Source organism: Penaeus japonicus, unplaced genomic scaffold (assembly GCF_977035675.1).
Source record: "Penaeus japonicus unplaced genomic scaffold, GWHDUDI00000001_assembly GWHDUDI00000005, whole genome shotgun sequence".
Taxonomy (NCBI): Eukaryota; Metazoa; Arthropoda; class Malacostraca; order Decapoda; family Penaeidae; genus Penaeus; species Penaeus japonicus.
Window position 1 is genome coordinate 24088814 of NW_028234407.1, and position 12500 is coordinate 24101313.

Consider the following 12500-nt stretch of genomic DNA (forward strand, 5'->3'; position numbering starts at 1 on the left):
GATAAATAAATATTAGGGGAAAAAACGCCTAAAAATCACAACTAAACCAGCCACCCATTCTTTTCCAGTGGGGAATATTACCCCACTAACCCACTTAACCCTTTCTCTTCCAGTGGGGAAAAAAAAACAAGAACAAGAACAGCTAAAATCGCCATTTTACCACTTAACCCTTTCTCTTCCAGTGGGGAAAAACAAGAACAAGAACAACAACAGCAACAACAACAAAAAAAAAAACACTAACCCACCGTTCGTTTTCTCTTCCAATGGGGCAAAAACAACAGCAACAACAACAAAACCCACAAACCCACCCACCCCTTTCTCTTCCAGTGGGACAAAAACAACAACAACAAAACCAACAACAAACCCCCACCCCCACTCACCCCCCAACCCTTTCTCTTCAAGTGGGACAACAACAACAACAATAAAAACAACAGCAACAACAACAACATCAAAAACACTAACCACTCCACCCCTTTCTCTACCAGTGGGACAAAACCAACAAAAACAACAAGAACAACAAAACCCCCACTAACCCCCCACCCCTTCTCTTCCAGTGGGAGAAGCTCCTCGATCCGACGGTCTGGCTCGAAGCAGGCACGCAAATCTTCTTCTCTCTCGGCCTGGCCTTCGGGGGACTGATCGCCTTCTCGTCCTATAACCCCGTGCACAACAACTGCTTCAGGGACGCCGTCGTGTGCGGACTCATCAACTGCACGACGGCTATCTTCGCTGCCGTCGTCGTGTTCTCTGTGCTCGGTGAGATAACGGGGCGTGGGGGGTGTGGGTAGGGTGGGGGTAGGGGTGTGGGTAGGGGAGGGGGTGGGGTGGGATGGATGGGTGTAAGTGGGTGGAGTTGGCGATAGAGTAAGATATGGATATAGATGTAAAGGTATATATGTACATATACATATATGTATGTAAACATATATATGTATAAATACATACACACACACACGCGCGCAGACACACACACACACACACACACACAACAAACACACACTTCGACTATATTTATATATTATGTAGTATATATAGCTATATAACTAAAATTATTATATGTGTATGTGTATATGTAATGTGTATGTGTGTGTGTTATATATATATATGTATATATATATATATATATATATATATATATATATATATATATATATATATACATATATCCACACACATATCCACACGATGAAACAATAACATCAACAACTATAACAAAAACACAAACAACAAAAACCCCAACGAAACCCAACAACCCAACAACCCCAATATAATACAACCAGTTCCTCCTCGACCCCCCCCCCCCTCCTCCCCTCAGGCTTCAAGGCCAACATCACCTTCGACGAGTGCATGCAGGAGCGGGACCGGATCCTCAAGTACTACTTCAACACCACCGACATCGACCCCATCCCGCCGGGGGACATGATCAGCACCTTCGCCGGCAGCACCAACATCCCGATGCCGGAGCTCCCCGAGTGCGACCTGCAGAAGACACTGAAGAACGTAAGGACGAACTTTTGGGTTTGGTTTGGGTTGGGGGAGGTGGGGGTTGGGGGGTTAGGGGGAGGTGGGGGTTTGGGGTTGGGGAGAAAGTTGGGGAGAGAGAGATAAAGATAGATAGAGATAGAGATAGATAGATAGAGGTAGATATAGATAGATAGAGATAGAGATAGATAGATAGCGGTAGATATAGATAGATAGAGATAGACAGATAGATAATTAAATAGATAGATAGAGACAGAGAGACAGATAAATAGATAGACAGATAGATAGAGATTGATAAATAGAGACAGATAGATAGAGATAGATAGATAGAGATAGATAGATAAAGAGAGAGAGAGACAGACAGAGAGAAAGATAGATAGAGATAGAGAGATGGAGATGATAGATAGATAAATAGATAGATAGAGAGGGAGAGAGAGAGATAGAGAGAGACAGGGAAAGAGAGGGAGAGAGAGAGAGAGAGAGAGAGAGAGAGAGAGAGAGAGAGAGAGAGAGAGAGAGAGAGAGAGAGAGAGAGAGAGAGAGAGAGAGAGAGAGAGAGAGAGAGAAATAGAGAGAGACAGGGAGAGAGAGAAAAATATAGAGAGAGAGACATAGAGAGAGAGAGAATAAAAAATAGAGAGAAATAGAGAGAGAGAGAGAGAGAGAGAGAGAGAGAGAGAGAGAGAGAGAGAGAGAGAGAGAGAGAGAGAGAGAGAGAGAGAGAGAGAGAGAGAGAGAGAGAGAGAGAGACAGGGAGAGAAAGATAGATAGATAGATAGAGAGAGAGAGAGAGATACCCATAAACCCAACGACGGCCTCCACCTGGCTAACCGCCCTCGTTCCTCCGCAGTCCGCGTCAGGAACGGGCTTGGCGTTCATCGTGTTCACGGAGGCCATCAACCAGTTCCCGTGGGCGCCCCTGTGGTCCATCCTCTTCTTCCTGATGCTCTTCACCCTCGGGATCGACTCCGAGTTCGGCACGCTGGAGGGCGTCATCACCTCCATCGTCGACCTCAAGGTTTTCCCCAACATCAGGAAGGAAATCTTGACCGGTGAGGGAACATGGCGGCGCGCCGGTGAATGTTTTTTTTTTTTTTTTTTTTTTTTTCGTTGTTGTCGGTGGTGTGTTTGTGTGTGTGTGTGTTGGGGGGGGGGGGGGTTTGTGTTTGTGTGGGTTGGTGTGTGTGTGTCTGTGTGCGTGCGTGTGAGAGCGTATCTCTATAATATATTTCCGCCTCATTTTATATCACATCTTTTTCCGAGCGTCTTTCTAGCTATCACAAGTCAGTCTAAAAAAATACCAATGCAACATCAACACAAAACAAACTAAGTGCAACATGATCCCACTCAACACCCCCTCCCTCAGGCATTTGCTGCGGCATTTGTTGCGTGATCAGCATGGTCTTCGCTCACGGCGCCGGGAATTACGTGTTCATCCTCTTCGACGACTTCTCCGGCAACATCCCCCTCTTGATCGTCGCCTTCTTCGAGTGCGTCTCCGTCTCGTACATATATGGCCTCAGGAGGTAAGGCTGCGACCTCCTGCCTTCTGCCTTCTTTGAGTCTCTCTCTTTGTTTCTTTCTCTCTCTCTCTCTCTCTCTCTCTCTCTCTCTCTCTCTCTCTCTCTCTCTCTCTCTCTCTCTCTCTCTCTCTCTCTCTCTCTCTCTCTCTCTCTCTCTCTCTCGGTTTCTTTCTTTCTCGGTTTCTTTCTCTCTCTCTCTCTCTCGGTTTCTTTCTCTCTCTCTCTCGGTTTCTTTCTTTCTCTCTCAATCTTTCTCTTTCCCCCTCTCTTGGTTTCTTTCTCTCTCTCTCTCTCTCACACACACACACTCTCTATCTCTCTCTCTCTCTCTCTCTCTCTCGGTTTTCTTTCTTTCTCTTTCTCTCTCTCTCTCTCTCTCTCTCTCTCTCTCTCCCCCCCCCCCCCCCCCTCTCTTCTCTCTCTCTCTCTCTCTCTCTCTCTCTCTCTCTCTCTCTCTCTCTCTCTCTCTCTCTCTCTCTCTCTCTCTCTCTCTCTCTCTCTCTCTCTCTCTCTCTCTCTCTCTCTCTTTCTCTCGCTTTATTTCTCTTTGTCTCTCTCTCTCGGTTTCTTTCTTTCTCTCTCAATCTTTCTCTTTCTCCCTCTCTTGGTTTCTTTCTCTTTCTCTCTCTCTCTCTCACTCTCTATCTCTCTCTCTCTCGGTTTTCTTTCTTTCTCTTTCTCTCTCTCTCTCTCTCTCGCTTTATTTCTCTCTGTCTCTCTCTCTCTCTATTACTTCTTTCATTGTAATCTGTCTTAAGTATATATATATATATATATATATATATATATATATATATATATATATATATATATATATATATATATATATATATACATACACACACACACACACACACACACATAAGACTGAGACTAAGGATCACCACCCAAATGCTCCGTGTGTCCCTCAGGTTCAGTGACGACATCGAGCTCATGACAGGAGGACGACCCGGCCCCTTCTGGCTCCTGTGCTGGAAGTACATCTCGCCCACAGTCATGCTCACGATCCTCACTTCCTCCATCATAAAGCAGGTGAGAGGACGAGAGGGTGAAGGGGGGTCGATAGATAGATTGATAGATTGATATCGTGGAGATTGAGTTTATTTGTGTTGTCTGTCTTTTGTTAAATACATCTCTTGGTTGGCAAGATGGTGGTGGTGGGTTGTAGTGAAGATGGTGATGGTGATGATGATGATGATGGTACTGATAATGATAAAGATAGAGATAAATATAAAGATAAAAATAGAAGTAGAGATAATGATAAAGATAATGATAAAGATAAAGATAAAGATAGTGATAGAGATAATGATAATGATAACAACACACACACACACACAAAGCCACTCCCTTCAACACCGTATCTTTCCCCCTTTCCTCATCACTCGCCCCTTTCCTCACGACGACCCCCTCCTGTCGCAGGTGGTGAACGGTTCCAAGTACATGGCTTGGGACGCGACGGAGGGCAAAGTAACGTTCGAGTCGTGGCCGGCTTGGGCTTGGGGGCTGGTGGCCGTCCTCGTCCTCATCTCGGCCCTTTGGATACCGGGGATCGCCCTCACAAGGTTTGGTCGGGTGCCCTCTGCGTGCTGACTGCGTTCCTCTGCTGTGGTTGTGTGTGTTTCTTTGGTCGGGTGCCCTCTGCGTGCTGACTGCGTTTCTCTGATGTGGCTGTGTGTGTTTCTGTGGTTGTGTGTGTTTCTGTGGCTGTGTGTCTGTTTCTTTGGTTGTCCCTTCTGCGTGCTGACTGTGTTTCTCTGATGTGGCTGTGTGTGTGTGTCTGTGGTTGTGTGTGTTTCTGTGGCTGTGTGTCTGTTTCTTTGGTTGTCCCTTCTGCGTGCTGACTGTGTTTCTCTGATGTGGCTGTGTGTGTGTGTCTGTGGTTGTGTGTGTTTCTGTGGTTGTGTGTGTTTCTTTGGTTGTGCCTTCTGCGTGCTGACTGTGTTTCTCTGATGTGGCTGTGTGTGTGTGTGTCTGTGGTTGTGTGTGTTTCTGTGGTTGTGTGTGTTTCTGTGGTTGTGCCTTCTGCGTGCTGACTGTGTTTCTCTGATGTGGCTGTGTGTGTGTGTCTGTGGTTGTGTGTGTTTCTGTGGTTGTGTGTGTTTCTGTGGTTGTGTGTGTTTCTGTGGTTGTGCCTTCTGCGTGCTGACTGTGTTTCTCTGATGTGGCTGTGTGTGTGTGTGTCTGTGGTTGTGTGTGTTTCTGTGGTTGTGTGTGTTTCTGTGGTTGTGTGTGTTTCTTTGGTTGTCCCTTCTGCGTGCTGACTGTGTTTCTCTGATGTGGCTGTGTGTGTGTGTCTGTGGTTGTGTGTGTGTCTGTGGTTGTGTGTGTTTCTTTGGTTGTGTGTGTTTCTTTGGTTGTCCCTTCTGCGTGCTGACTGTGTTTCTCTGATGTGGCTGTGTGTGTGTGTCTGTGGTTGTGTGTGTTTCTGTGGCTGTGTGTGTGTTTCTGTGGTTGTGTGTGTTTCTTTGATCGAGTGCCTTCTGCGTGCAGACTGTGTTTCTCTGATGTGGCTGTGTGTGTGTCTCTGTGGTTGTGTGTGTTTCTTTGGTTGTCCCTTCTGCGTGCTGACTGTGTTTCTCTGATGTGGCTGTGTGTGTGTTTCTGTGGCTGTGTGTGTGTTTCTGTGGCTGTGTGTGTGTCTCTGTGGTTGTGTGTGTTTCTTTGGTTGTCCCTTCTGCGTGCTGACTGTGTTTCTCTGATGTGGCTGTGTGTGTGTGTCTGTGGTTGGGTGTGTTTCTGTGGCTGTGTGTGTGTTTCTGTGGTTGTGTGTGTTTCTTTGATCGAGTGCCTTCTGCGTGCAGACTGTGTTTCTCTGATGTGGCTGTGTGTGTGTCTCTGTGGTTGTGTGTGTTTCTTTGGTTGTGCCTTCTGCGTGCTGACTGTGTTTTTCTGATTTGGCTGTGTGTGTGTTTCTGTGGCTGTGTGTGTGTGTGGTTGTGTGTGTTTCTGTGGCTGTGTGTGTGTTTATGAGGCTGTGTGTGTGTTTATGTGGTTGTGTGTGTATTTCTGTGGATGTGTGTGTGCTTCTGTGGCTGTGTGTGTGTTTCTGTGGCTGTGTTTGTGTTTCTGTGGTTGTGTGTGTATTTCTGTGGATGTGTGTGTGTTTCTGTGGTTGTGTGTGTGTTTCTGTGGCTGTGTGTGTGTTTATGAGGCTGTGTGTGTGGTTGTGTGTGTTTATGTGGCTGTGTGTGTTTATGTGGCTGTGTGCATGTTTCTGTGGCTGTGTGTGTGTTTATGTGGTTGTGTGTGTTTATGTGGCTCTGTGTGTGTTTATGTGGTTGTGTGTGTTTCTGTGGTTGTGTGTGTGTGTCACTGTGGTTGTGTGTGTATTTCTGTGGCTGTGTGTGTTTCTGTGGCTGTGTGTGTTTATGTGGTTGTGTGTGTGTGTCTCTGTGGCTGTGTGCGTGTTTCTGTGGCTGTGTGTGTGTTTATGTGGCTCTGTGTGTGTTTATGTGGCTCTGTGTGTGTTTATGTGGTTGTGTGTGTCTCTGTGGTTGTGTGTGTGTGTGTCACTGTGGTTGTGTGTGTGTTTCTGTGGCTGTGTGTGTTTCTGTGGCTGTGTGTGTGTTTATGTGGCTATGTGTGTTTTTCTGTGGCTGTGTGTGTGTTTATGTGGCTGTGTGTGTGTTTCTGTGGCTGTGTGTGTGTTTATGTGGCTGTGTGTGTGTTTCTGTGGCTGTGTGTGTTTCTGTGGTTGTGTGTGTGTTTCTGTGGCTGTGTGTGTGTTTATGAGGCTGTGTGTGTGGTTGTGTGTGTTTATGTGGTTGTGTGTGTTTATGTGGCTATGTGCGTGTTTATGTGGTTGTGTGTGTTTCTGTGGTTGTGTGTGTGTGTCACTGTGGTTGTGTGTGTGTTTCTGTGGCTGTGTGTGTTTCTGTGGCTGTATGTGTGTTTATGTGGCTCTGTGTGTGTTTATGTGGTTGTGTGTGTTTCTGTGGTTGTGTGTGTGTGTCACTGTGGTTGTGTGTGTGTTTCTGTGGCTGTGTGTGTTTCTGTGGCTGTGTGTGTGTTTATGTGGTTGTGTGTGTGTGTCTGTGGCTGTGTGTGTGTTTATGTGGTTGTGTGTGTTTATGTGGCTGTGTGTGTGTTTATGTGGCTCTGTGTGTGTTTATGTGGCTCTGTGTGTGTTTATGTGGTTGTGTGTGTTTCTGTGGTTGTGTGTGTGTGTCACTGTGGTTGTGTGTGTGTTTCTGTGGCTGTGTGTGTTTCTGTGGCTGTGTGTGTGTTTATGTGGCTATGTGTGTTTTTCTGTGGCTGCGTGTGTGTTTATGTGGTTGTGTGTGTGTTTCTGTGATTGTGTGTGTTTCTTTGTTGTGCCATCTGCGTGCCAACTATATTTCTTTTGGTTGTGTGTGTGTTTCTTTGGTTGTGCCATCTGCGTGCTAACTGTGTTTCTTTGGTTGTGTGTTGCTCTGCGTGTGTGTGTGTCTTTGGTTATGTGTGTTTCTGTGGTTGTGTGTGTTACTGTGGTTGTGTGTTTCTTTGGTTGTGTGTTTCTTTGGTTGTGTGTGTTTCTGTGGTTGTGTGTGTTTCTGTAGTTGTGTGTGTTTCTGTGGTTGTGTGTTTCTTTGGTTGTGTGTGTTTTTTTTGTGTTGTGTGTGTTTCTGTGGTTGCGGTTGTTTCTTTGGCTGTTTGTGTGTTTCTGTGTGTTTCTGTGGCTGTATGTGTGTTTCTGTAGTTGTGTGCGTTTCTATGGTTGTGCTTGTTGCTCTGCTTGTGCATGTCTCTCCTGCTGAATGTGATTCTCTAGCTGTTTCCAAGGAAATTCCAATACTAAAGATGCTCTCGTAATCCCCTGGGTGCGTAAGTCCTTTTTGTTTTCAGGCGCTTGGCATCTCAAGTTTTTAGCAAATCATTTTTGTCTGTTCATTTTAATTGACCTCTGATTTTGTATTGCCTATTTTACCAACATTCCTGTCCGTAGACGATCTATTTATTTCTCAGTACGCTCGTGCACTCCGGAAAGTCGTTAATCTATGTATGTGTCAGAGTGATTTCGTCCTTATGAATAGGAAGGGGTAAGAGGGTGCTAAACCATTCAACAGACTTATAAATATTGTGAGAAAATGCAATAACGAGAATTGCACAAATTTACGGTTATGTTGTCCTTAGTCGAAATCTATGCTGTGAATAGATACAGTATTTATGGTTCAAATATATCTATGCCGGTATTTGTTGTTTGTAATATTTTTCATATCAGTGTAAAAAAAAGAGCCACTTTACTGGATTCATAAATTCATGAATTACAAAACAACAGGCTCTCACACTCATCTCTATTGATGTTCAAATTGAAATAACAACTAACCACTGGTGTATAACCTGCTTTAAGTCCTGCATGTTGGCGTTCACACCCACATACAACCCAAGCAACCCATTCCACATTTGAAATTCCTTTTTACTCGAAATTATTCATTCTCATTGCTATTCATCGTTAGGAAAAGGATATGAATTCGATCACGGCAAATAGAGTTCTTGTGCAGATTGCCTTTCTCATAATCATCTGTGGCAAATTACTATTCGTCTTCTTTGAGGAGAGATTCAAGGAATGCGAGCAGAATTTCTTAAAACTTGAATGCAACAAGAGTTAACCATTTGGAATTGCTCATTCATTCTGACAAGGAGCATTTCACGTGATGAGGGGGATCAACACTGACATGTTCCTAATATTGCAGGTTGTGCGGCCTCCACGTAATTCAAGACGAAGAGCCTGCCTGGTTCCCTGCAGAGGAGCTGAGAGAATATCACACTATCGTCCCCCACAAGGTTGGTTTTAGATCACACGCGTTAATATCATCTGCACATTTGACTCCGAATCCTTTAGTAACGAGATAAGCGATGCAATTCAAAGTGTGAGGATAGATCTTAAAGAAAGTGAAAGGAGGTGAGGTGCTTCATTACTTTTATTTCCAGGTCACAAACATCGAAAGGAAACTCTTCTGCATGCGAGAAGATGGACTCGAAGGCCTGTGTTGTCCAATTGGAGCTCCGCCCAAAGAAGATGTGTAAAAGAAAACGGAATCTTTGCGAGGACAAACTACGCAAGACTGTCACACACGGAGGACAGGCGGACTTGAGTTTAATGGCCTAGGTAAAGTTATAAATGGGGATTCATCATAAACTGGTAGAGCATGGTTGATCGTAGACTCAGAGGTGTTAACAAGAATGATTATTGTTCAGTAATACGCCTCTTCCGACCCATTACAGCGACGTCTTTGCATAATATCTGGTCGAGGCTTTATGCTTTGTACATTGTTTTCAGCTTACAAGGTTAACATTTCCTGCTATCTTATATTTTGCAGTTTGGTAATTACAGAAACTGAGGTTCCTCTGGCATCCCTTCAAGATGGATTTATTTTAATAGTTGTTGATTTATCTCTATAGTCATCTGATGAAAAAAAAAGAAAAGAAAAGAAAACAGCCAACTTTCTTTACTAGCACTTTCCTTTTACAGTAATAATAATAATGATGATAAAATCTAGTACAATTGGAATTAATGGACCTCATCCAAACATTGAATATATGAGTGATTAATAAGTCTTGGTGAATGTTTATACCATTAAACAATATACCACAGTATTATTACACTGATTTGTATACAAGCCAAAAATCAGAACTTCTTAACTTTTCTCAACAAAGGCTAAGCGACTCTTGACCCTCCCCCCCCCTCCCCCTCCTCTTCTTGAAATGTATATGCTTTCTGTCACTTTTTGGGGACTTATGTATTATATGTAAAATGCTATTCTTTCCCCTCTGTCTTTGTCTTTCTAATCTTTCTTTCCCTTCATCCCTCCCTTCTTGCTTGCTTTTTTTCTCTCTTCTCTTTCATTTTCTCCCTCATCCTCTGTCTTTTTCTTTTCCCTTGCTCCTCTTATCCTCATATTTCTATCAACCAACCATCCATTTCGTCCCCTCTCCCCCTCCACCTCCTCTCTCTCTCTCTCTCTCTCTCTCTCTCTCTCTCTCTCTCTCTCTCTCTCTCTCTCTCTCTCTCTCTCTCTCTCTCTAGCTTCCTCATTCAACTCCCTTTAACCCAAGTTCCTACCCACCAAATTCCCCCTTCACCCCCTTCCCTTATCTCCTATCCCCCCCCACACCCCAACACCCTCCCCTCCCAAAGTCACCAGTTGCAGTTGATATTGAAAGAGTTCGTGGAGCGCCAGCGTCGAGAGGCAGATGACTTAAGGAGTTCATTCACCTTCCAGTCGCTTGCTCAAACTGTCGAAGGATTTCCAGGTTTATGAAGTTGTTTATTTTCCAACACCAGCGCCGTCAGGGGGTTTGTAAAAAAAAAAGAGAAAAAAACAACATAGGCTCGCCCGGTCACACATATATATATAAATATATATAAATATATATATATAAAATATCCCTAAGTTTAAAAGTGCCTCTTATTGCTTGTTTGATTGTTATCGATGACAGTTAATTACAGTTGGTTGCCAAAATATGTTGACAGACTGTTTGTTATACACTTTAAAAGAAATTTCTCTGAATGTTTCATAAATGTTTACTGATGAACGTAGAGCGATGTATAGTCAATAGAAAGAAGTAAACTGTATACTGTATATGTATATATTGTACGTATACATGAATGGTGAGTGTTGTAGAAGTAGAATTATGCTGTGAAGTTGTTGATATTTTAATTCATGCTGAACATTACGCTGGGAAGTTCATCAAGAAGAAATCATTAATGAAGTTTTATTATTGTATTTTACTATATGTCATTCAGTGTTTTTCAAACGTCACTCTGTTTTCACGAGATACAAAGACAACATATCTTAAGGGGGTGGAAATATGAATATCCTTACCTCTTCACATATGATATCCAATTCCTTCTAAACTACAAAGGCTTGAGAGAGTGCATGACACTTTGAAAGGTTTAGTCCAAGTATTTGAGGCTTTTTGAGAAACGTGAGTTCCCTTTAGTCATCCAAGCAACGTTTATCCTGCTTCTTCTTCTTTCTTTTACCTTTAAAGCAGTCCTCTTTTTCGTGTGATCTAGAGCTCCTTACCTCTCATTATTATTTTCCTTGGTAGCCTTCACTAAGCACCACAGCAAAGGAAAACCATTTAGTATGCTAAGTCCTTCTCCTTTAGCCCTGAGAAACAGCCCAGCGTGATGGCTCAGTGAGTAGATACGCAATAATATAACGTCTAAGTCATCACTGTCCTTATGCAATTATTTGTGATTTATTTTACGGCGGAGACCAAGCCATTGCGTAGCCCCGTGTATCCCTGGCGATTTTACTCGAAGGATTCTTGACTTAAATACGAGGAGAGGATGGCCAGTTATGATAAATTCATTCACCCACCCATCAAGGAAGGGAAGTTTTCCCCCTCTCACAGTCTACAAGAGAAGCGTTTCATTCCACTCTGTGACTTTCATATGACTGAATACCAAGCTGATATCATAACGGCATTGCAGCTCATCCCAGTGCGACGCTGGCTGGTGTCATTGAGATCAGCAGGAGCACTTGCAACTTTCAAGGAATCTCGCTCGTATACGTGGTACATGGAGCGCGTATGCACTCCTTTCAACGGGGCAAAGCAATATTTTGGTTTCGTTTTGTTAGGAAGAGGAAATAGACAACACGTGTGGCGTTAAAAAGTTTTAGCTATAAAGAGGCTGGCGTAGGAAAGGTGCAGGGTCATGACAGTTGTTTTTTTTATATATATATAAATATAGGAATAAAAGAAGTACTTTAGTACCTTTGCGGTTATGGTCGGACCAAGCTTTTAAGTATCTGAACGAAGCTACAAAATTTAAACAAAAAACCTGTGATAACTTCTTTCCTGGAGCCGAAGTTTTTTCTATTAATTATTTTTTTATATAAGTACGAAATCGAGTTCTTCCAATATACTCCCAACTTATGAGTGATCATGTGGCAGGTGCAATTTTTTAATAGCTTCAAGAATTATAAGAATTTGAATTAAAATGAAAATCTATATTTTTCTCCTAATGGCCATGGAATGTGAACTTACGAGATAACCCAGTTCAACTCTTGTGATTTGATACCAATAAATAAAAAAAAATGAAATGCCTCTCAGTTGAAGCTCTGATCTCCTCTCGTCTCTGTACACCACGTATTGTATAGAGATCTTTTTTAAGGACACTACTAAGGTTTTCAATGTACATAGAAGAAATATTTTCACGAACAGCAACTGTAAAATTTAACACTGATATTTTTCAAATTGATATCATGTACCCAATCAGTGACAGTGGTCTCCCATGTTCACAATAACGTAATGCTTATTAAAAGTATATATATAAAAACAAGTCTTTACCATAAGCATATTCATAGGAAAACAGTTCCAAATCTTTCCTCTGTTTCCTTTAAGAGGAAGAGCCCCCAATTCTGTGATTGAATCGAAGAAATTAGTCACGAAGTACAGGAAGTTTGTCTGTTGTTGTACAAAACTGTATATTCATTCCCTACCAAAGCTTCATTCGGTGAAAAATAACAATAAAGTCATTAAGTTTAAATCCTTTATTTCAAT

General features: G+C 43.0%; 1 protein-coding gene across 1 annotated transcript in view; it reads left to right on the plus strand.

Moving 5' to 3' along the window:
• LOC122260033 (sodium- and chloride-dependent transporter XTRP3) overlaps positions 1-9831 on the plus strand; it is an 85926-nt gene extending 76095 nt beyond the window's left edge. The window contains exons 9-16 of the mRNA XM_086536680.1: positions 555-756; positions 1316-1500; positions 2333-2534; positions 2849-3008; positions 3917-4037; positions 4425-4567; positions 8678-8768; positions 8916-9831. Coding sequence (XP_086392806.1) covers positions 555-756; positions 1316-1500; positions 2333-2534; positions 2849-3008; positions 3917-4037; positions 4425-4567; positions 8678-8768; positions 8916-9011 — 1200 coding nt within the window. The 3' untranslated portion in view covers positions 9012-9831. The remainder of the gene's footprint in view (positions 1-554; positions 757-1315; positions 1501-2332; positions 2535-2848; positions 3009-3916; positions 4038-4424; positions 4568-8677; positions 8769-8915) is intronic.
• Positions 9832-12500: the final 2669 nt, after the last annotated feature.